We start from the raw sequence: 25468 nt of genomic DNA, 5'->3' as shown, positions 1-25468 counted from the left end.
GAAAAAAAAACAGCCCTCCTGTTCTCATTATTATACCTTTATGGTTTTAATGATTTAATGTTGTTTTTCACAACCTTCTACCTGCAAATCCAGCAATATGGAATCATAATTACAGTAATTCATTGACAATAACTCATTACAGATATTCACTCCAGTACTAATGAGCTTCTCTTTCTTGAACTGATTTCAAATCATGTTGATCTGAATTTAATAGAGGGTATGGGAACAGGAGCATAAGTACAAACAATCATGTCTCCATTGATAACTGGCACTTACCTGTTCTAAAGGAATGATTACAGATTCACAATGATCTGTACTTGATCAAGTGTTAACCACAGTTGCTATGACATCACATAAAGCCAGGAGACGTTGTGTGACCTTGTATAATGTTGTACATGGGAAGGGAAAAGCCGAATGATATTATTGATACGCTGTTAATAAGAGATTCAGGTCCCAAACTCTCTTAAAGGTACAGTACACACATTCAAGATCGGAGACGGTTACAGAGAGTGGTGAACTCGGTCCGGACAATCGCAAAAGGCCAATCTCCCATCTATAGAATCAATCTACTAGGCCTGGTGTCAAGGAAAGGCCGCCAGCATTCTCAAAGATCCATCCCACCCTGGCAATGTTTTTCTACAACTTCTGCCATTGGGGAGAAGGTACAGAAGCCTGAACACACACACCAGCCGGTTTCGAAACAGTTTCAATCCTCCTGTTGTTAGAATACTGAATGGACTCACAAGCTCTTAACATTCGCCTGTACCTGTGTTTTTGTTTTTGCTGCTGTTTACCTATTATTTACTTATCTATGCTACTTAACTCTGTGATCTGCCTGTATTGCTCGCAAGACAAAGCTTTTCATTGTGCCTCGGTACACGTGACAATAAATTCAATTCAATTCAACTTCATTACAGAGTGTACAGGGGAACGGAGCTCAGGCGGGTGAGTTTGCAGGGGACATGGCGCGGGAGAGTGTATGCAAGAAAGCAAGTGCACGGTGGAACAGGGTGCAGGAGAGCAAGTGTGCAAGAGAGGGCGTGTGCGTGGAAATGGGGCACGAGAGAACGAGTGTGCAGGGGAATGGGGCACAGGAGAGCAAGTGTGCAAGAAAGTGAGTGTGCAGGGGAATAGGGCACAGGAGAGCGAGTGTGCAGGGGAATAGGGTGCAGGAGAGTGAGTGTGCAAGGGAATAGGGCGCAGTAGAGCAAGTGCGCAAGAGAGTGCGTTTGCGTGGAAATGGGGCACAAGAAAATGAGTGTACAGGGGAATGGGGCACAGGAGAGTGAGTGTGCAGTGGAATGGGGCACAGGAGAGCGAGTGTGCAGGGGAACGGGGCACAGGAGAGCAAGTGTGCAGGGGAACGGGGCACAGGAGAGCGAATGTGCAAGAGAGTGAGTGTGCAGGAGAATGGGGCACAGAGGGCAAGTGTCCAAGAGAGTGAGTGTGCAGGGGAATGGGGCACAGGACAGCGAGTGTGCAAGACAGTGAGTGAATAGGAAAATGAGACACAGAGAGTGAATGATATCAAATAGAATAAACAAATGTACAGTATCACAAAGACTATGGCAAATCTAAAAGTTGGAAAAGTTTTTAAGAAGCAACAAATGTTGAAAGAAAGAGAGAAAATAAACTTTGTATACAAGTTATTGGCTTTCATGAGCCCTTTTGAGGGTAAAGTGTGGGTATCCACAAGGTGCTGTGGCCAACAGTAACAGCAGAATTACCCCAGCCTCCTGGCTGACAGCCCCCCTCTTTGCCAGTACCATCAACATAATGGGAAGAGGCATCTTGTCTCGAAATGTTAGCTTGCTCTCTCTCCATGGATGCTGTCTGACCTACTGTGATCTCCAGCATTTGTTGTTTTTAGTAGATTCCAGTGTCTGTAATAACTTGTTCTTCGTTAATGGATCAATCCTAGTTCAACGTGGAGTGCAGGAGGGTATGTCAGGAGCAGCTTCAAGGTATACCTGTACATGAGATGTCAACCTGTTGAAGCTGCTAGGCAGGACTACTTACCTATTACCAAACACAAGGAAGTTCCACAAATATCCCTATTCTTACGGGTGGCACGGTGGCTCAGTGGTTAGCACAGTTACCTCACAGTGTCAGGGACCCGGGTTCAATTCCAGTCTCGGGTGACTGTCTGTGTGGAGTTTGCACATTCTCCCAGTGTCTGCGTGGGTTTCCTCCGGGTGCTCCAGTTCCCTCCCACAGTACAAAGATGTGCAGGTCAGGTGAATTGGCCATGCTCAATTGCCCATTGTGTTAGGTACATTAGTTAGGGGTAAATGTAGGGAATGGGTCTGGGTGGGTTACTGTTTGGAGGGTCAGTGTGGACTTGTTGGGCTGAAGGGCCTGTTTCCATACTATAGGGAATGTAATGATGGAAGAGCCCAGAACACCGGCGCAAAAGATAAGGCTGAAACATTTGCGACAATCATCAAGCCAGAAGTGCCAAATGGGTGATCCATCTCAGCCACCTCCAGCGATTCCCATCATTGCAGATACTGATCTTCAGCCAAATCATAGAGTATGGAACATAGAAAAGTACAGCACAGAACACGATGTTGTGCTGAGGATTAATCCTAATGAAAATATAGTAACAACCCTCAATTCACTGCTATCCATGTGCATGTCCGGCAGTGGCTTAAATGTCCCTAATGACTCTGCTTCCACCACCACAGCTGGCAACGCTTTCCATGCATTCACAACTCCCTGCATAAAGAACCTACCTCTGACATCTCCTTTATACCTTCCTCCAATATCTTCAAACTATGACCCCTCGTGCCAGTCAATCCTGCCCTGGGGAAAAGTCTCTGGCTCTGACTCTATCCATGCCTCTCATTATCTTGCATAACTCAATCAGGTCACCTGTCTTTCTCCTTCTCTCCAGTGAGAAAAGTCTGAGCTTAGTCAACTTCTCTTCATAAGGCAAGCCCTCCAGTCCAGGCAGCATCCTGGTAAGCCTTCTTTGCACCCTCTCCAAAGCCTCTGTATCTTTCCTATAGTAGGGCGACCTGAACTGGACACAATATTCCAAGTGTGGTCTCACCAGGGACTTGTAGAGCTGCAGCAAAACCTCACGGCTCTTAACCACAATTCCACTGTTAATGAAAGCCAAAACACCAAACGCTTTCTTAACAACCCTATCCACTTGGGTGGCAATTTTGAGGGAAATATGTACTTGAACACCAAATTCCCTCTGTTCCTCCACATTGCCAAGAATCCTCTCTTTAATCTTATACTCAGCATTTGAGATCGACCTTCCAAAATGCATCACTTCACATTTATCAAGGTTGAACTCCATCAGCCATTTCTCAGCCCAGCTCTGCATCCTGACTATGTCATGTTGCAGCCTGCAATAGCCCTCGATACTATCAACTATCACATACAAATTTACTAACCCACCCCTCAACCTCCTCATCCAAGTCAGTTATAAAAACTACAAAGAGCAGAGGTCCAAGAACAGAGGACACTCAACACTGTCCTCCAGGCAGAATACTTTCCATCTACAACCACTCTCTGTCTTCTGTCAGCCAGCCAATTCTGAATCCAGATAGCCAAATCTCCCTGTGTCCCATACCTCCTGACTTTATGAATGAGCCTACCATGGGGAATCCTATCAAATGCCTTGCTGAAGTCCATATATACCACATCCACTGCTCGACCTTCATCGACCTATCTTGTCACCTCCTCAAAGAACTCAATAAGATTTGTGAGGCATGACCTACCCCTCACAAAGCCATGCTGACTGGCTTTAATCACTCTATGCTTTTCCAAATAGTCATAGATCCTATCCTTCAGAATTCTTTCCAAAACCTTGCTGACCCCAGTGATAAGATTGACTGGTCTGTAATTGCCAGGGATTTCCTTATTACCCTTCCTGAAAAAAGAAACAACATTCACCTCCTTCCAATCCTCTGGTACGACTCCCATGGAGAGTGAGGAAGCAATGATCTTCGCCAATGGCTTAGCAACCTCCTTTCTCACTTCCTGGAGCAGCCTAGGATAAATCTGGTCTGGCCCTGGGGACTTATCAATCTTAATGTTTGCCAAAACTTCCAGAACATCAACTTCATCAATCTTGATCTGGTCACTAGACAAACTTTCCTCAACAACCTTCATTTCTGTAGCTGTGATGCACTCTCTGATTAGCAATGCTACACCCCCTCCTCATTTTCTACCCTCCCAGCTCCTCAAAGTTCTCATTCACAACAAGGTTCCTTTCCTTCGTGAAAACTGAAGCAAAAAACACATCTCGGGCTTCCCTTATCTGCTTAGACTAGACACATATGTTCCCTACCCTATCCCTAATCGGCACTACCCTCTCCCTGATCATTCTCTTATTCCTCACATATGAGCAAAATGTCTTTGGGTTCTCCCTAATCCTTCCCGCCAAGCCTTTTTCATGCCCCCTCCTGATTCTCCTCAGTCCATTTCTGAGCTCCTTTCTAGCAAGCCTGTAATCCTCTAAAGTTGTGCTAGATCCTTCCTTCCTCCACCTTACGTAAGCTGCCTTCTTCCTTTTGATGAGAAGCTCCTCTGTTCTCGTCATCCAAGGTTCCTTAATCTCATCCCTTCTTACCTGTCTCAGAAGAACAAGTTCGTGTATCACTCGTAACAACTGCTCCTTAAACAGTCTCTACATGTCTGCTGTGCCCTTTCTGTGGAGCAATTGCTCCCAGTCTGTACTTCACAACCCCTGTCTGATAGCATCATAATTTCCTTTTCCCCAATTAAATATCTTCCCTCGATGACTGCTCCTTTCCCTCTCTGAGGCTATGGTAAATGTGAGGCAGTTGTGGTCACTGTCACCAAAGTGTTCTCCCACAGCGAGACCTGTCCTGGCTCATTGCCGAGCAACAAATCCAAAATGGCCTCTCCCCTCATCGGCCTGTCTACATACTGAGTAAGGAAACCCTCCTGAACATACTTGACAAAAACGGCTCCAACCAATCCATCTGCACTAAGGAGGTTCCAGTCGATTTCGGGAAAGTTGAAAACACCCATAACAACAACCCTGCTATATCTGCATTTTTCCAAATCTGCCCACCTATGAGATTTTCAATCTCTCTACTGCTATTCAGTGGTCTGTAGAAAACCCCCAATGCTTTGACTGTTCTCTTGCTGTTCCTAACTTCCACCCATACTGACTCAGTAGACAAATCTTCCTCAACAACCTTTGTTTCTGTAGCTGTGATGCACTCTCTGATTAGCAATGCTACACCCCCTCCTCTTTTTCCACCCTCCCTGTTCTTTTTAAATGTTCTAAACCCTGGAACATCTAGCAACCATTCCTGCCCCTGGAAACCCACGTCTCCGTTATGGCGACAACATCATCGTCCCAAGTACTGACCCATGCTCTAAGTTCATCACTCTCATTTCTGACACTCCTTGCGTTAAAGTAGACACACTTTAACCGATCCCTTTGTTTCATCGTGTGAGATACCTTCCCAATAGATTCACTACATCCTGTCACTGCCCCATCTACAACTGCTCCCCTCTCAGATATGTAGCTCTGGTTCCCACCCCACCCTTTTGCCAAACCCTCCCGAACCACACGAGCAATTTGATTCACTCCAACATGATACCCAACACTCCAACATTCACTCCAAGCCAGGATACCATCTTGCAGCTGAATAAAAAATTGAAGGAATCAAGGGAGAAAGTTACATAGAAAAAGCAACAGCTTACACATACACATGAAGTAAGAAATAGAAACACGCAGTAAACCACACCAGAAAATGAATGAGAAAAAAATGCTGGAACAAGACAGTGAGTTACAAACAGAGAAAGTGAATAATCCAAGATGTAGGACAGGAAAATTTTCTGGTTGTAACAGCTGCTCCTTTTTTTGAGGTATTTTAGGTGTTGGAAGTGATTTCCTCGAATTCCAGGAGCAGCAATTACTGGTTTATATGCTGTTGCATTGTTTTGGAACTTTGGAGAAAAAAAAGTCAAAACAACTGCAGTTTTAAAAGGGAGAAGAGCAGACAAGGGAAGCATATGGTGAGGACAGTGCAGGAGAGAGAGAGAGAGAGAGAGAGAACCTGCACAGTTACTGCTTTTGCTGTTTTGAATTCACGTATCACTGGACATCGGAGAGCATCTCGGAAAATCATCAAACAGTGAAATTCACAACTGATCTTTGAGGAACCGTTGGGCGAAGTTCACAGCACAGAATCAGATAAGTGTATTGTTGTTTTAAGTGTGGCCTACAGAGAATCTGCAGTAGTGAATAGAGAGGGTTCTTTCGTGATTAAATGTTTTTGGAGATATGTCTCTTGATTAAACTTAAAATATGAGCCATAACTATTAATTTAACCTGGGGCAGTGTTTGTAGAGGAATAAGACGATGTTATTTTCTGGGTCTGTAGATTGTGAAGAGGCAAAATGGCCTTTAATAGAGCAATATGTACTTGTCAGATGTGGGAGTTTAAAGAGAGTTTAAGGGTTACTGTGGATTATATCTGCCATAAATGCTGTTGGCTGCAAATCTTATCAAATCGAATGGAACGGTTGGAGAGACAGTTAGAAGCGATGAGGAATTTGCAACAGCATGTGATAGATGTTAGTTATAGGAAAGTGGGGAAAGTCTCAGATACAGTCACATAGATGGGTTAACTCCAGGAAGGGTAAGAGAGTTAGGCACCTAGGGCAGGAGATTTTTGTGGATATACCCATTTCAAACAGGTATGCTGTTTTGGAAAATGTAGGGGGTGATGGATTCTCAGGGGAATGTAGCATGAACAGCCAAGTTTCTGGTATTGAGACTGGCTCTAATGCAACGAGGGGTACGTTGGCTTCCAAGAGATCAATTGTGTTAGAGAGTTCTGTAGTCAGAGGTACAGACAGACGTTTCTGTGGCCAGCAGAGAAAAAGCAGAATTGTGTGTTGTTACCCTGGTGCCAGGATCAAGGATGTCTTAGAGAGGGTGCAGAATGTTCTCACTGGGGAGAGGGGCCAGCAAGAGGTCAATGTCCACATTGGAACCAACGACATAGGAAGGGAAAAGGTTGAGATTCTGAAGGGAGATTACAGAGAGTTAGGCAGAAATTTAAAAAGGAGGTCCTCGAGATTAGTAATATCTGGATTACTCCCAGTGCTACGAGCTAGTGAGGGCAGGAATAGGGGGATAGAGCAGGTGAATGCATGGCTGAGGAGCTGGCGTATGGGAGAAAGATTCACATATTTGGATCATTGGACTCTCTTTTGGGGTAGAAGTGACCTGTACAAGAAGGACGGATTGCACCTAAATTGGAAGGGGACTAATGTACTGGCAGGGAGCTTTGCTAGAACTGCTTGGGAGGATTTAAACTAGTAAGGTGGGGTGGGGGGGGGGGGGGGCGGTGGGGGAGGGGGTGGGACCCAGGGAGATAGTGAGGAAAGAGATCAATCTGAGACGGGTACAGCTGAGAACATAGAACATAGAACAATACAGCGCAGTACAGGCCCTTTGGCCCTCGATGTTGCGCCGATCCAAGCCCACCTAACCTATACTAACCCACTATCCTCCATATACCTATCCAATGCCCGCTTAAATGCCCATAAAGAGGGAGAGTCCACCACTGCTACTGGCAGGGCATTCCATGAACTTACGACTCGCTGAGTGAAGAACCTACCCCTAACTTCAGTCCTATATCTACCCCCCCTTAATTTAAAGCTATGCCCCCTTGTAATACCCGACTCCATACGCGGGAAAAGGTTCACACTGTCAACCCTATCTAACCCCCTAATCATCTTGTACACCTCAATCAAGTCACCCCTAAACCTTCTTTTCTCTAATGAAAACAGCCCTAAGTGTCTCAGTCTTTCCTCATACGATCTTCCTTCCATACCAGGCAACATCCTGGTAAACCTCCTCTGCACCCGTTCCAGTGCCTCCACATCCTTCCTATAGTATGGCGACCAAAACTGCACACAATATTCCAGATGCGGCCGCACCAGAGTCTTATACAACTGCATCATGACCTCAGGACTCCGGAACTCAATTCCTCTACCAATAAAAGCCAGTACGCCATATGCCTTCCTCACCGCACTATTTACCTGGGTGGCAACTTTCAGAGATCTGTGGACATGGACACCAAGATCCCTCTGCTCATCCACACTACCAAGTATCCGACCATTAGCCCAGTACCCCATCTTTTTGTTATTCTTCCCAAAGTGAATCACCTCACACTTAGCTACATTGAATTCCATTTGCCACCTTTCTGCCCAGCTCTGCAGCTTCTCTATATCCTGCTGTAACCTGCCACATCCTTCCTCACTGTCAACAACTCCTCCGACTTTCGTATCATCCGCAAACTTGCTCACCCAACCTTCTAACCCCTCTTCCAGGTCATTTATAAAAATGACAAACAGCAATGGTCCCAAAACAGATCCTTGCGGAACACCGCTAGTGACGGCACTCCATGAAGAAACTTTGCCATCAACTACTACCCTCTGTCTTCTTCCATCCAGCCAATTCCTAATCCAAACCTCCAACTCACCCTCAATGCCATATCTCCGTATTTTCTGCAGTAGCCTACCATGGGGAACCTTATCAAACGCCTTACTAAAATCCATATATACCACATCTACCGCTTTCCCCTCATCAACCTCCTTCATCACCTTTTCAAAGAATTCAATAAGGTTTGTGAGGCACGACCTGCCCTTCACAAAACCATGCTGACTATCCTTGATCACATTATTCCTATCCAGATGTGCATAGATCCTATCCCTTACAATTCTCTCTAAGACTTTGCCCACAACAGAAGTGAGACTCACCGGCCTATAGTTACTAGGGTTATCCCTACTCCCCTTTTTGAACAAGGGAACCACATTTGCTATCCTCCAGTCTTCTGGCACTACTCCTGTAGACAAAGAGGACATAAAAATCAAGGCCAATGGCTCTGCAATCTCCTCCCTTGCTTCCCAGAGAATCCTAGGATAAATGCCATCAGGCCCAGGGGACTTATCTATTTTCACCTTTTCCAGGATTTCCAACACCTCTTCTCTACATACCTCAAAGCCATCCATTCTACTTATTTGTGACTCAGTATTCACATCGACGACAATGCCCTGTTCCTGAGTAAATACTGAAGAAAAGTATTCATTCAGTGTCTCCCCAATCTCTTCCGCCTCCACACGCAACTTCCCACTACTATCCTTGACTGGACCTATTCCTACCCTAGTCATTCTTTTATTCCTAACATACCTATAGAAAGCCTTAGGGTTTTCCCTAATCCTACCGACTAAGGACCTTTCATGTCCCCTCCTTGCTGCTCTTAGCTCTCTCTTCAGGTCCTTCCTGGCTACCCTATACCTCTCAATCGCCACAATTGAACCTTCACGTCTCATCTTGAGATAGGCCACCCTCTTCCATTTAACAAGGGATTCCAATTCCTTATTAAACCACGGCTCCCTCGCACGACCCTTTCCTCCCTGCCTGACAGGTACATAATTATCAAGGACACTCAATAGTTGCTCCTTGAACAAGCTCCACATATCATTTACACTCTTGCCTTGGAGTCTACTTTTCCAAGCCACACATCCTAAGTCATGCCTCACCGCATCATAATTTCCCTGACCCCAGCTATAACTCTTGCCCTGTAGTACACACTTATCCCTCTCCATCACGAGAGTAAAAATCACCGAATTATGGTCACTATCCCCAAAGTGCTCACCTACCTCTAATTCTAACACCTGGCCTGGTTCGTTACCCAGAACCAAATCCAGTATGGCCTCACCTCTTGTTGGCCTGTCTACATATTGTGTCAGGAAACTCTCCTGCACACATTGAACAAACACTGACCCATCTAACGAACTTGAGCTATAGCTTTCCCAATCAATATCAGGAAAGTTAAAGTCCCCCATAACAACTACCCTATTACTGTCACTCATCTCCTGAATCACCTTCCCTATCCTTTCTTCAATGATTCTAGGACTATTAGGAGGCCTGTAAAAGACTCCTAACAGGGTGACCTCACCTTTCCTATTCCTAACCTCAGCCCAAACTACCTCAGATGGCAAGTCCTCATCCATCACCCTTTCCACCACTGTAATACTATCTTTGACAAGCAATGCCACACCTCCCCCTCTCTTACCCCCACCTCTGACCCTACTAAAACATTTAAATCCTGGAACCTGCAACAGCCAATCCTGTCCCTGTTCTAGCCATGTCTCCGTAATAGCCACAACATCGAAGTCCCAGGTACCAACCCACGCTGCAAGTTCACCTACCTTATTTCGTATACTTCTTGCATTGAAGTATACACACTTCAAGCCACTTTCCTGTTTACAGGCACCCTCCTTGGAAATTGAGGCCATGTTCCTAACCTCCCTACACTCCAGGCCCTGCACCCTGAAGCTACAATCTGGGTTCCCAGAAGCGAGTCAAACAGTCAGGGCAGGCAGGGACAAGGTATGACTAATAAATTAAACTGCATTTATTTCAAAGCAAGGGGCCTAACAGGGAAGGCAGATGAACTCAGGACAAAGTTATGAACATGGGACTGGGATATCATAGCAATTACAGAAACATGGCTCAGGGATGGGCAGGACTGGCAGCTTAATGTTACAAGATACAAATGCTATAGGAAGGATAGAAAGGGAGGCAAGAGAGGAGGGGAGTGGCGTTTTTGGGAGGAACTGAGGAATAAGAAAGGGATGATCACCTTATTGGGATTGTATTATACACCCCCTAATAGTCAGAGGGAAATTGAGAAACAAACTTGTAAGAAGATCTCAGCTATCTGTAAGAAGAATAGGGTGGTTATGGTAGGGGATTTTAACTTTCCAAACATAGACTGGGACTGCCATAGTGTTAAGAGTTCAGATGGAGAGGAATTTGTTAAGTGCGTACAAGACAATTTTCTGATTCAATATGTGGATGTACCGACCAGAGAAGGTGCAATACTTGACCTACTCTTGGGAAATAAGGCAGGGCAGGTGATTGAGGTGTCAGTGGGAGAACACTTTGGGGCCAGCGACCATAATTCATTTAGATTTAAAATAGTGATGGAAAAAGACAGACCAGATCTAAAAGTTGAAGTTCTAAATTGGAGAAAGGCCAATTTTGACGGTATTAGGCAAGAACTTTCGAAAGCTGATTGGAGGCAGATGTTCGCAGGTAAAGGGATGGCTGGAAAATTGGAAGCCTTCAGAAATGAGATAACGAGAGTCCAGAGAAAGTATATTCCTGTTAGGGTGAAAGGAAAGGCTGGTAGGTATAGGAAATACTGGATGACTAGAGAAATTGAGGGTTTGGTTCAGAAAAAGAAGGCAGTACATGGAAGGTATAGACAAGATAAATCAAGTAAATCCTTCGAAGAGTATTAAGGAAGTAGAGGTATACTTAAAAGGGAAATCAGGAGTGCACAAAGGGGATTTGAGATAGCTTTGGCAAATCGAATTAAGGAGAATCCAAAGGGTTTTTACAAATACTTTAAGGACAAAAGGATAACGAGGGAGAGAATAGGGCCCCTCAAAGATCAGCAAGGCAGCCTTTGTGCAGACTGCAGACAATGGCGGAGACACAAAAGGAGCATTTTGCATCAGTATTTACTGTGGAAAAGGATATGGAAGATATAGACAGTAAGGAAATAGATGGTGACATCTTGCAAAATGACAAGATTACAGGGGAGGAAGTGCTTGAAACGCATAAAAGTGGATAAATCCCCAGGACCTAATCAAGTGTACCCGAGAACTCTGTGGGAAGCTAGAGAAGTGATTACAGGGCCTCTTGCTGAGATATTTGTATCATCGATAGTCACAGGTGAGGTGCCGGAAGACTAGAGGTTGGCTAACGTGGTGCCACTGTTTAAGAAGGGTGGTAAGGACAAGCCAGGGAATTATAGACCGGTGAGCCTGACCTCGGTGGTGGGCAAGTTGTTGGAGGGAATCCTGAGGGACAGGATGTACATGTGTTTGGAAAGGCAAGGACAGATTAGGGATAGTCAACATGGTTTTGTGTGTGGAAAGTCATGTCTCACAAACTTGATTGAGTTTTTTGAGGAAGTTACAAAGAGGATTGATGGGGGCAGAGTGGTCTATATGGACTTCAGTAAGGCATTCGACAAGGCGTTCCCCATGGGAAATTGATTAGCAAGGTTAGACCTCATGGAATACAGAGAGAACTAGCCATTTGGATACAGAACTGGCTCAAAGGTAGAAGACAGAGAATGGTGGTGGAGGGTTGTTTTTCAGACTGGAAGCCTGTGACCAGTGGGGTGCCACAAGGATCGGTGCTGGGTCATCTACTTTTTGTCATTAAATGATTTGGATGCGAGCATAAGAGGTACAGTTAATAAGTTTTCAAATTACACCAAAATTGGAGGTGTAGTGGACTGCGAAGAGGGTTTTATTTTAGATTACTTACAGTGTGGAAACTGGCCTTTCAGCCCAACAAGTCCACACCGACGCGCCACCCACACATTTACCCCTTTACCTAACACAATGAGCAATTTAGCATGGCCAATTCACCTGACCTGCACATCTTTGGACTGTGGGAGGAAACCGGAGTACCCGGAGGAAACCCATGCAGACACTGGGAGAATGCGCAAACTCCACACAGTCAGTCGCCTGAGTTGGGAATTGAACGCGGGTTTCTGGCACTGTGAGGCAGCAGTGCTAACCACTGTGCCACTGTGCCACCCAGATTGCCTCAGATTACAACAGGATCTGGACCAGATGAGTCAATGGGCTGAGAAATGGCAGATGGACTTTAATTCAGATAAATGCGAGGTGCTGCATTTTGGGAAAGCAAATCTTAGCAGGACTAATACACTTAATGGTAAGGTCCTAGGGAGTGTTGCTGAACAAAGAGACCTTGGAGTGCAGGTTCATAGCTCCTTGAAAGTGGAGTCGCAGGTAGATAGGATAGTGAAGGTGGTGTTTGGTATGCTTTCCTTTATTGGTCAGAGTATTGAGCAAAGGAGTTGGGAGATCATGTTGTGGCTGTACAGGACATTGGTTAGGCCACTGTTGGAATATTGTGTGCAGTTCTGGTCTCCTTCCTATCAGAAAGATGTTGTGAAACTTGAAAGGGTTTGGAAAAGATTTATAAAGATGTTGCCAGGGTTGGAGGATTTAAGCTATAGGGAGAGGCTGAACAGGTTAGGGCTGTTTTCCTTGGAGTGTCGGAGACTGAGGGGTGACCTTAGAGAGGTTTCCAAAATTATGAGGGCCATGGATAGGGTAAATAGACAAAGACTTTTCCCTGGAGTTGGGGAGTCCAGATCTAGAGGGCATTGGTTTAGTGTGAGGGGGGAAAGATAGAAGAGAGACCTAAGGGGCAATGTTTTCACACAGGGGGTGGTACGTGTACGGAATGAGCTGCCAGAGGAAGTGGTGGAGGCTGGTACAATGGCAACATTTAAGAGGCATTTGGATGAGTATATGAATAGGAAGGGTTTGGAGGGATATGGGCCGGGTGCTGGCAGGTGGGACTAGATTGGGTTGGGATATCTGGTCGGCATGGATAGGTTGGACCGAAGGGTCTGTTTCCATGCTGTACATCTCTATGACTCTATGACTCTAATGCGAGTCCCTCACCTCTCCTATCCAGTGGAGAGAAGTCAGTCTGGGTGGTTACCAGAGCCGTGCCAAAGACTGAGTGAGAGGGAAGTGAGAAGGGAATGCCCAGTGTGGTTAAAGGGGTGTTCACAACTGCACACATCCCACTGCCATCAGCTGGAGTTAGAGCACTGAGGAACAGATCAGCCAAGAAAGTAGATGAGTTCACAAATATCCCTCCCCTCGTCCCGAAATAGGAAATGTTTAGAATCTCACTCCCGGAGTTAGAGAGAGATGTCTTTGAACAGATCCTCCTAGTTGCCTGCTCGCGAGATTTATGGGTAATGCTAGTTCAGACTAAACTGGTAGGCAGAGCTAGTGAGGTATTTGCCGCACTGTCAGATGAGGGGTCAAGATATCATGAAGAGGCTATTTTAAGTGCTTATGAAATGGTACCAGAAGCATATAGACAGCAGTTCAGAAACACAAAGGAGGAACCTGGTCAGACTTATATTGAGTTTGAAAAAATTAAAGATCATAATTTTGATCGATGCCTGCGTGCTTTGAAAATAGATACGACAGGTGAGGCTCTAAGAGAGATTATTCTGCTGGAGGAGTTTAAAATCTCACTTCCAGAGATGGTAAGAATTCACACGCAGGAACAGACAGTTCAGGAAGTGAGAAAGGCAGCAGATATAGCAGATGAGTACATGTTGGTGCATAAGACAAGCTTCTGGTCAGAATTTCATCCTGTGAGGGGGAGAAGCTGGGAGAAGGGGAGATCCTACACTAGGAAACCAAGAGTAGAGAGCACTGGTAAGAGTTTACCACAAGTTAAAAACGAAGCCCAAGAGGGCGGAAAGGAGGTGAAAGGCTTCAGGAGTTTCTACTGTTGTAATGTGGGACACAGTGCTGGTTGTTAAAGAAAGGCACTATGGGAAAAGATGTGATAAAAGAAGTTAAGCCAGTGGCATTAGTGAAATTAGTAAAGGAGACCCCAAGAAAAGTCGAGGAGCTGCAGGAGAGTGCACAGCCTAGGCAGGGCAGGGTATGGAGTTAGTGCCTGATCTCTATAAAGAATTCACCATTGTGGGTAATGTTTACTCAGAAAAAAACTGGGGGAGAAGGACAAGAAGTTATAATTTTGAGATACAGAATCTAACCAGTCACTGATAGTAAGGGATGAGCGAATATGTACCCTTTCTGATCTGTTACCTGAGGGTGGTAATTTGTGGAATAGATGGACAGGAATTTAGCGTTAACCCATGTAAGATCAGGTTTGAGTGCCAACACAAGACTGGGGAAGTTACAGTGGGAGTGATTGACAGAGTGTCAGTCCCAGGAATTCAGTATGCTTTTGGGAATGATTTGGCAGGATCCAAGGTGGGAGAGACACCCCTTGTTGTGGAGAAGCCCAAGGAAGACCAAGAAACGAGGAGTTAAAACAGAAATATCTAGACTGTGTGGGAACCAGATCCCACTAACATCAGTTACTGCACAAAGCAAAGACTAAAGAGAAAGATAAAGGAGTTGAGGTTCAGTTAGCGGATCTCTGCTTGACATAATAGTGCAGGAGGTGTTTAGTCTTGAAAGGCAAAGAGACTTGCAACAGCAAGACAAGACAATAAAAGATATATATGTGGATGTGTACTTCGAAAAAGCGGCAGAGCATATTCTGGAGGGTTATTATGTGAAAGATGGTATCCTTAAATGGAAATGGAGACCACGGCAGGTTAGTGCAGAGGAGAAATGGGCTGAAGTGCACCAGATTGTGTTGCCAGTAGCGTACAGACAGGAAGTGTTATGGGTAGCACAAGAACTACCTGTAGGAGGTCGCCTAGGGGTACGCAAGACTCAGGCTAAGGTACAAAAACATTATTATTGGCCTGGAATGCACATGGATGTGATTAATTTTTGCTGTACGTGTCACACATGCCAAATGGTAGGTAAGCCAAAGGCAGTAATAAAACCAGCACATTTGTTGCCAATTCCCGCATTTGAAGAACCTTTCAGGCTGGTTTTAATTGATTGTGTAGGTCCCCTCCCGAGAACTAAAAGTGGGAATCAGTACTTGTTAACCATAATGGATGTGTTTACCAGATTTCCGGAGGGAATTCCATTGCGGAGTATCAAAGCAAAAAGGATGGTAGAGGAGTTAGTATGGTTCTTCATACGATATGGGCTACCCAGAGAGATTCAGTTGGATCATGGATCAAATTTTACAGCATGGCTGTTTTGGGAAGTTATGGATAGCTTAGATATACAGCACTTTAAATCCAGTGTGTATCATTCTAAATCCCGGGAGCTTTACGGAGGTGTCATCAGACCTTGAAGACCGTGTTGACAGCATACTGTCAGGACTACCTGAGTGATTGGCATAAAGGATTCCCAGGCAAAAGTGTGAACTGCAGATGCTGGAGATCACAGTCTAGATTAGAGTGTTGCTGGAAAAGCACAGCTGGTCAGGCAGCGTCCGAGGAGCAAGAAGAGCAAAGTTTTGGGAATCCTGACGAAGTGCTTTTGCCTGAAATGTTGATTTTCCTGCTCCTTGGATGCTGCCTGATCTGCTGTGCGTTTCCAACACCACTCTAGTCTAGATAAAGGTATCCCATTAGTATTGTTTGCCATTGGAGATGCCCCAAACAAATCTATTCAGTTCATCCCCTTCGAGTTAATATTCGGTTATGAAGTGAGAGGCCCTTTGAAATTAATTGAAGAAAAGTTAACAGGACCAAAGTTGGAGATCTCACATTTAGATTATGTATTGGAGGTGAGGGAGAGATTTAGTCGAGTAGGTGAATTAGCTAAACAGCAGCTAAAGAGGGCACAATATAGAATGAAGCAGGTAGCAGATAAAAGCTCTGAGACTCAGATGTTTTCCTGAGGGGATATCAGTGATAGGAGATCCCTCAAAAGCCAGGTTTAGTGATCCCTATCAAATTAAAAAAAAGTTGAATCAGGTGAACTATTTAATAAAGATGGCAGATAGAAAAATGGTATCAAGTATGTCATATGAACATGGTGAAATTGTATTACATAGAAAGGAAGAACTGGAGAAACAGGTGTTATTTTCTGCCCTGCAGAGTGAGGAAATAAATCCAGATGATGTGGATTTATCCCTCTGGAATATGCCTCAAAATAGATTTAAAAATGAAGAAGCCCTTAAGGCATGGGATAGGTTAGTAGCCTCACAGGCATAGAACTCAGTTGAAAGATTTGTTACTGCAGTATAAGGGCATGTGCAAGAATCAGATGGCGAGGACTAATGCTATTGTACATGAAGTAGACGTAGGGAATACTGCTCTGATAAAACAACACTCCTATCAGCTTAATCTTTTCAAAGCCAGACAGGCCCAAGTGGAAGTGGAGGCCATGCTCGATGAGAACTTCATCAAACCAAGCCAGATCGAGTGGAGTTCGCCAATCATCTTAGTTCCCAAACCAGACAGAACTCAACCATTCTGTGTGGATTATCAGAAGGCCAACACCATTACAAAATCAGACTCATATCTGATTCCTAAATGTGGGTGTACTGTACCATAGAACATAGAACATAGAACATACCTTTAAGAGAGTAAATGCTAGCAGTGACAGCACCATGTGTTCTCAGTTAGACACCATATAACATTTGCTCCAGCTACTGGGGAAGCTAGTTGCCTGTAAATGACACAATAGATTCAAATTAGGCAAATCAATTTAAATTATTCCCTGGAAAATACCAAATTTCTATCAAGTGTGAATTGAGTATACTGACAATCTTAAAAATCAATGACACAATCCGATGCTTTGGAGTATAAGACTGGGGAAAATTGAACAGTTGGGAGGAGAACTGCCACCAGACCAACAGCTGTAGACTGCTAGTCAGCACTCTCTGAGAGGTACCTGTCTAGAGAAGGAGGTTGCACAGAGAAACACTTCAAAACAGACCTGGAGAGCAAATCCACCAATGAAAATAAAGAGCAGATTTGACGACTGCTGGTTTTAAAATTTGATTTTTCCTGTAAATCTTAATTGGGAGTTTTATTGGACTAGTATCATGGAAGGGCAGGTAAAGATAAGTTGGAGAAAGGAGGTGTAAATATTTGTGAGTTAATTCTTCTCTGTTATACTTTAAGAAATAAAGTTGTTAATTTTTACTTTAAAGAGTTCTTGTCCTCTGAAATTTTCACAGATTACTGCACGGGATAAATTTTTTCTGTGTTGCTGGTTTAAATTAAGTAGGAGAGTTTACCCTATGTTGTAACACAAGATCTGGGTGAGTATTAGCGAAGAGTAGGTATGCGTCACAGAGGTGCAGTGTGTCAGGGAACTGAATAGAGAAAACAATGACTGCAGATGCTAGAAATCAGAGTCAAGGATTTGGTGCCAGAAAAGCACAGCAGGTCTGGCAACATCTGAGGAACAGGAGAACTGACATATTAGGCATAAGCCCTTCAGAAGGAATGAGGCTTGGGGGCTGTGGGGCAGAAAGATAAATTGGAAGAGAGCAGGGCTCAGGGGAAGGTAGCTGGGAATGCGATAGGAAGATGAAGGTGAGGGAGAAGGTGATAGGTCAGAGAGGAGGGTGGAGCAGATAGATGGAAAGGATGATGGACAGGTCAAGAGTGAGGTGCCAAGTTGGAAGGTTGTGACTGGGATAAGATGGGGGGCCGGGGAAACTAGTGAAGTCCACATTAATTCCCAAGATGGAATTTGAGGCGTTCTTCCTCCAGGCGTCGGGTGGTTCGCGTTTGACAATGGAGGAGGCCCAGGATCTGCATGTCCTCGGTGGAGTGAGAGGGGGAGTTGAAGTGTTTAGCCACAGAATGGTGGGGCTGGTTGATGCTAGCATCCCAGAAATGTTCAACAATCTGCGAGTTGGCATCCAGTCTCCCTGATGTTAAGGAGACCACATCGGGTGCAACAGATACGGTCGATGACATGTGTGGAAGCGCAGGTAAATTACTGTCAGCTTGAAACATTGACTCTCTGCTCTCAGCTTGGGTGCTGCCTGACATACTGGGTTTTCCAGCACCACACTTTTTGACAGTAACTTTCTCCAGGTAACTGTTAAACGGTTAAACATCTGAAATCTCGAACTTTAAGCAGCTTGTCCACAGGATTCTATGTGCCGGGGAATTCCCATTGGAATTTTCAACTTCCCTGACAATTCCAAAGGAGTCAGGATTTGGGTGCAGTCCCACTGCAGCTGACATTACTGCAAAAACCAAGGGGTTGACTGGACAGTATCCTTGATATATATTCATTGCCAACTGAAACAGTCCAAGTCATGCACTGTCCAGACAATACTGACCTCTTCAGAAATGTAGTTACACATCACTTTCAAATATCTAATTATCTCTTTCTGACATCTGAATGTGGCATATTGTGAGATTTTATAGATTGCATCATGTTTTGTCACCTTGTTCTTTTTTTTAGTCTTTCCTTACAAACCTGGGGTTTCGGTTTCACAGAGTCTGCGAGTATATAAATGGGATTCTCCATTCCTTTGTTACAGAGAAGCCTGCTCTTGATCAAGCGCAGCTGACCCTGAATCCATCATTATTGTCTCAGAGCCGGTAAGTACAAGTTATCAGCTGGGAAAGGATATAGGTAGTTTGTGCTTATCATCTGGTTCTAAAACTTCATTCAATTCCAATTACCAATGAATTGAAATGAATTGAAGAAAGAAAAATCATAACTTTAGTGCAATGAATATTTATAGTCATCTTTAAAATGTTATTGAAGTTGCAGCCATTCACCCCAATTCCTCTGGTTTTATTAATCTGACATTTTATTCTCTGCATGTTTATCATTAACAATTGTTCAATTTAATATTTTGATTTTTAACTGTATGATTCAAGTGAAACTTCATTGGTCAAAACATTAAAAGTAGGATTTGAAAGATCATGTTGTCACCATGCACGAGATTGGTGAGACCTGTTTGGGAATACTGCATTCAATTCTGATTGCTCATGTAGAGGAAGGATACTGTTAAACTTGAAAAGGTGCAAAAAAGATTAACAAGGACATTGCCTAGAAAGAGGATTTGAGCTGTAGGGAGAGGCTGAACAGCTGGGACTTGTCTCCCTGGAGTGTCGGAGGCTGAGGCGTGGCCTTATAGAGGTTTATAAAATCATGAGGAGCATGGATAGGGTAAATCGACAAAGTATTTTCTCTTGAGTGAGGTAGTCCAAAACTCAAGGGCATGGATTCAAGGTGAGAGGGGAAAGCAACTTGAGAGGCATCTTTTTTCATGCAGAGGGTGCTGCATGCATGGAATGAACTGCCAGAGGAAGTGGTGGAGACTGGTACAATTGCAACATTTAAAAGGCATCTGGATGGATGGATGAATCAATGTCCCTCATGATTTTATAAATTGAAAATTGTGAAAATTGAAAGGGTTCAGAAAAGATTTACAAGGATGTTGCCAGGGTTGGAGGATCTGAGCTACAGGGAGAGGCTGAACAGGCTGGGGCTGTTTTCCCTGGATCATCAGAGGCTGAGCGGTGACCTTATAGAGATTTACAAAATTATGAGGGGCATTCATAGGATAAATAGACAAAGTCTTTTCCCTGGAGTCGGGGAGTCCAGAACTAGAGGGCATAGGTTTAGGATGAGAGGGGAAAGGTAGAAGAGAGACCTAAGGGGCAACTTTTTCACGCAGAAGGGGACAGCATTAGGTGGGTTTGGGGTTTGGGGTTGAGAAGGTGTTGGGGGAGAAAGGATGTTGATCGTGCAGATTAAGTGATCGGAATGTGGGAAAAGCAGAACAATGGTGTGTCTTAATGCTAGACTGGGAAGAACAGGCACGGGGGTGGAGGAGGGGACAATATGATAACAAGCTAAAAGGAAGGAGAGGCACAGTTCACAGTTTAAAGGTGATGAATTTAATGTTGAACCCAGAAGGCTGTACAGTGCCTAGTCTGAAGATGAGATGTTGTGCCTCCACTTTGTGCTGTGATTCTCTGGAACACTGCAACATGCCAAGGACAGACATGTGGCCATGTGAGCAGGACGCTATGTAAAATGACTGGCTACAGGAAGGTCAGGGTCTTGCTTACACACGGACTGGAAGTGTTCTGCAAACCAGTTTGGTTTGGTTTCTCCAATGTAGAGGCGACCACATTGGGTGCAGTGAATACAATACACAGGATTGGAGGGGGTACAGATGAAATGCTGCTTCACCTGGACAGACTAAGCCATAGGATGGAGAGCAGGGAGGAGGTGAAGGGGCAGGTGTTGCACCTTCTGTGCTTTCATGGGAAGGTGCCATGGAGAGGGAGGAAGGTGGTGTTAATAACCTACATCAATGTACAAGTCTAAGCAACAGTAGCTGCACTGGGCTATGTAGTGGCCACAACATCAGAGTTTATATCATGTGCTAAAGGTTCAGTGAGGAGGGAATAATGGCTGACTCCCAATGTCTTCGAAGTGAGTTACCCGAAAGGGTTACCTGACAGTGTTAAGATCTGCTCCAGCAATCAAGATATAAAGGTCTGATTCGCAGGGGAGCTGACCACTATTACTGTGAAGAGTTCTGGAGTTGTCTCCATGTTTTACTGGAATAGGTTGTAGCATGCATCTTTCCTCACTCTTAACGACAACTTGAGGTCTTACAATTGTCTATTGAACCAATGTGTGCAGAATTATTCCAAGATAGCGCTCTAACTCAACAAGGATAATTATACATCATCAGTCATGTAGTCATGCATTACTAAAATTCCATAATGGTCTGTTTTAGACCAACACCTTGTTTTTCACACTTTCCAAAAGTGCCAAAAAAGATCTGTTCTTCACTCCTATCCTTGAGTAAAACCCTTTGCTTTGTTTGTCTTTCTCAGTGTGGGACAGCCATCCATACATTCCATTTCCAAATAAACTCTCAGCCTTAATGTTGGTTCAACCATGTTACATTTTCCCAGAGGTACTGTCTGTCTACTGAATCAACATCTGGGCATGTTTATGCAGTTTAGGAGAATTTTAATTCACTTGGACAGGTGTGAATTAGATTACCTGCAGTGTGGAAACAGGCCCTTCAGCCCAACCAGTCCACACCGACCCTCTGAAGAGTAACCCAACCAGACCCATTTCCCTCTGACTATGGGCAATTTAGCATGGCCAATTCACCTGACCTGCACCGCTTTGGACCGTGGGAGGAAACCGGAGCACCCGGAGGAAACCCATGCAGACACGGGGAGAATGTGCAAACTCCACACAGTCAGTCGCCCGAGGCTGGAATTGAACCTGGGACCCTGGTGCTGTGAGGCAGCAGTGTTAACCACTGAGCCACTGTGCCACCCTGACTACTTTCTTGAACAAGAATAAATGGAAATGAATCTTAAAAGGTTCATATAATTATGCTGATGGAATTAGCTCAAACTCTCTGTCTCATCTTTATCCCAACTGGGACTTAATGTGGATTTGCAGTGTAACTCAAGTCATACCCACAATCCCCCCCAAACAATTGTTGTCAGGATGCTACCTACAATGGTGAGCAGCAATGAGCATTTACCATGATCATATCCAATAGCTGTCGCTGTCACCCCTCCCTATGGATATAACAGCAGTGAATTGGCAAAATACTAAATGAGGACGGAAATGGTTTGGCCTTTCTTTAAGATCATAATAAAATCATAAAACATTGGAGCAGGAATAGGACATTCAGTCCATCTAGTCTTCTGCACCATTTAATGAAATTATGAATGCAGATTATTTGCGTTACATCAACAAGTTTTTGAAACATGTCAAAACAAATTAGTAAAGACTTTATATTTCCAATCTTACAGGGAAATGATTGCCTTTCAGTGGAAAACCATCAAGACCCAGATACAGGAGTTCTTTCACAATTTCAATAAATGCATTCCACGAATGACAACTGACAGCAAAGAGGTACACGAGATAGCCAATCATGTTGACCCGTGTAAGAGAGATGTGAACGTTGCCAATGTCGTTGGGGCATCTGCAAGTATTACAGGAGGACTTCTGGCCATTGGTGGATTAATTGCTTCTCCGTTTACTTTTGGTGCATCTTTGGCTCTCACTGGGGTGGGATTCGGGGTGGGTGCAGCTGGTGGTGCCGCTAAGATTGGAGCTTCTGTTAGTGATTGTGTTATTCAAAAGAAAAAATCTGACAGGGTGAAAGAAACCGTAGAACTCTATGGAGGAGAGAGCAAAATCATGTCAGAGAGCTTGTATCAGTTACAGCAGAATATTAAAGCATTGATTCCACCTATAACTGAAATTATACCAAGACCCTTTGTGATTGATAGAGATCAGGCTGCCTTTAAAACCTATCGCGATGCTCTTGTTTTCGCTTTACATGTGATCGATCAGGCTTTACAAACAGCCAAGGCTGTGTCAAGAGTCCTGTTAGGGCTTCTCCTGTTGTGCAATTGTTTAGCGAAAGATGCAAAGGACCTTCAGGAAGGAAGTCAGCCTGAACTTGCTCATGAATTAAAGAAAGCAGCTGATGCTATGGATGAGGAAATAGAGCAATACAGAAAGGCTCATCAAGCAATAGTGGCAGTTGCACAGTCCACCAAATGACGACTGACTGGTAAAATTTCAAATTGCCAATGTTTGTAACAACTTTCCAATTAGTCAAAGCATTCCCAATTGTTTGAAAATTACTATGCTGGTACTTGTTCATTCAGTTTTGAGTTCTGATGCGATTGGTCGAGTGGGGAGTTGGATCGACTCAAAGCTATTATTGCACAAAACCTTTCTGAAGACTTGCCATTGTGTCTACTGCATTAACATTTCACTGTCTCTTACATTTACCTGTATTTCTTGTATAATGCTTACCTTCTGTATTTCAATAAACAGAAATTCTTTTGCCCTGAACCACTTGTCGACTGCCTTCTTCCGTTCACATTCCTGAAATAAATCCAGTGTCAGAGATAGAGATATGGGGCTGATTCGAACCACTTAACATTCACAAAATAACTGATTGCAAACTAGGACCCTACAATCTACCACACCTGAACAGAGTTCTTTCTGAAACTGGGATTGATGCAATAACTTCACACAAGTAGCTGGTTCAAGCACACAATGGGAAATTTAGCTGAAGTTTAATCAATAAATAGAAGTATTACTATTCAAATTGAAACAAAAGCCAATGGGAACAGTATAAGTGGCATTCATTTATATCAAAAAAATGGGAAAGATAGTTTTGGAAGAAACTCATGAAACATTTTGTGAAACCTGTCAGCCAACTGATACAACTGATACAACAAACACTCACGTTCTTGTTTCCAGCATGGAAATTGGGATGAATTTGAAAGAAAGAGTCTTCATGCATATTCACGAAATCATATTCTAAAGAATAAACCCGAATTTGTCTCATCCAGTCATGCAGATGTGTAAGATGCACACGTTTTCCAATCAAGATGGCAGCAGAGTAGGAAATTCCAACAGGAGCTCCTTGCTCCTTCTGTTTATTTTTCATATTGTACTTTTTTTCTCTCTTTTTTTAAATTCTTCCTCCTTTTTAGTTTTCTCTCCTCTTTGTGTTCACCTCCCCTATTGCAGATCTCAGCCTGGTTTCTCAGTGACTCTCGTCCTGGTCTCTGAGTGACTCTCTGCCTGGTCTCTCAGTGAATCTCAGCCTGGTCTCTCAGTGAATCTCAGCCTGGTCTCTCTGTGACTCTCGGCCTGGTCTCTCAGTGACTGTCAGTCTGATCTCTCGGTGACTCTCGGCCTGGTCTCTCGATGGTATGCTGCCTGGTCTCATGGTGGCTTATGACAGTGTCACAGTTCGGTGTGTGCATGGATCCTGCCTGGGCGTGTTCCTGAGGCCCTGTTGAAGATCAGAATTGTGACAGTTTCAGCAACAGCGACAGTATCTGCAGCGGGGTCAAAAACAGACAGCAGAGCGGGATAGCAGGATAATTATTAACCTATTCCCTTACTTCCCACTTTCAACTATGAAAGACTTTAAAGATAAATATTATCTTATTTCTTTAATTTTCTACTATTCTATGGAGTAATGCTTAATAATTTAACTCTCATTTCTCTTACTCTTTTGTCTCTCAGATTTTTGGGCCCAGATACATTGGTGCCTAAGGTGGCGCCATGTATGATGACATCATACACTTTTCACTTTGCTCTTGTATGTCAGTGCTTGAGTACACATGACAATAAAATAAAATCTAAATCTAAAAGAAAAATTTGAATTTACAAACTGCTTTTATTGAGCCTCGATTGGGTGGAGGGAATGGATGTTTGTCGGTGTGGTATCAATGAGTGCTTTGTCCTGGATGGTGTCAAACGTCTTGAGTGTTATTGGAGCCTGCACTCATCCAGGAAAGTGGGGAGTATTCTATCACATTCCTGAGATGTGCCTTGTAGATGGTGGACTGACTTTGGGGAGTCAGGAGATGAGTTCATTGCTTCAGGACTCCTGGCCTTTGAGCTGCTCGAAGAGTTACAATATTTAAATGGTGAGTTGAGTTGTGTTTATGGTCAATGGTAACTCCCAGGATGTTGGTAGTGGGGATTTCACTGATGGTAATGCTATTGAATGCCAAAGTTGATGCTTAGATTCTCCGTTATCGTGGATAATCATGGGCTCACACTTATGTGGAGTGAATGTAACCTGTCACATTTCCACTCAGGCATGGCTGCTTTCTTACAACTAAATAAAAATTACAAGGAATCTTGGAGGAAAGTTACAAAGTTACACAGAAAGAGTGACAGATTATTAAGGGACTTAGCTGTCTGGATACAGAATTGGCTGGCCAACAGAAGACAGCGAGTGGTAGTAGAAGGAAAATATTCTGCCTGGAAGTCTGTGGTGAGTGGTGTTCCACAGGGCTCTGTCCTTGGGCCTCTATTGTTTGTAATTTTTATTAATGACTTGGATGAGGGGATTGAAGGATGGGTCAGCAAGTTTGTAGATGACACAAAGGTTGGAGGTGTCGTTGACAGTATAGAGGGCTGTTGTAGGCTGCAGCGGGATTTGACAGGATGCAGAGATGGGCTGAGAGGT

At 44.1% G+C, this 25468-nt stretch overlaps 1 protein-coding gene across 1 annotated transcript; it reads left to right on the top strand.

The window, feature by feature from the left end:
• The first annotated feature begins 962 nt into the window (after positions 1–962).
• On the top strand, positions 963–23025 carry LOC148152246 (apolipoprotein L2-like). The gene is made up of 2 exons (XM_087980969.1): positions 963–1114; positions 22266–23025. Exons 1-2 carry the CDS (start codon positions 963–965, stop codon positions 23023–23025), a joined length of 912 nt encoding a protein of 303 aa, XP_087837095.1.
• Positions 23026–25468: the final 2443 nt, after the last annotated feature.

Source organism: Chiloscyllium plagiosum, unplaced genomic scaffold, assembly GCF_037043375.1.
Source record: "Chiloscyllium plagiosum isolate Xiang-an unplaced genomic scaffold, Cpla_swu_hap1 HiC_scaffold_1, whole genome shotgun sequence".
NCBI lineage: Eukaryota > Metazoa > Chordata > Chondrichthyes > Orectolobiformes > Hemiscylliidae > Chiloscyllium > Chiloscyllium plagiosum.
The sequence above is the reverse complement of the archived record's forward strand: the minus strand, read 5'-3'. Positions and strand labels throughout refer to the sequence as shown.

Bases quoted from the DNA above. Each gene is read 5' to 3' on its own strand.
- LOC148152246 (XM_087980969.1), top strand. From the start codon at position 963: ATGGCGCGGGAGAGTGTATGCAAGAAAGCAAGTGCACGGTGGAACAGG. The intron at 1,115-22,265 runs GTGAGTGTGCAG...CCAATCTTACAG, and splicing joins GAGAGCAAGTGTGCAAGAAA to GGAAATGATTGCCTTTCAGT.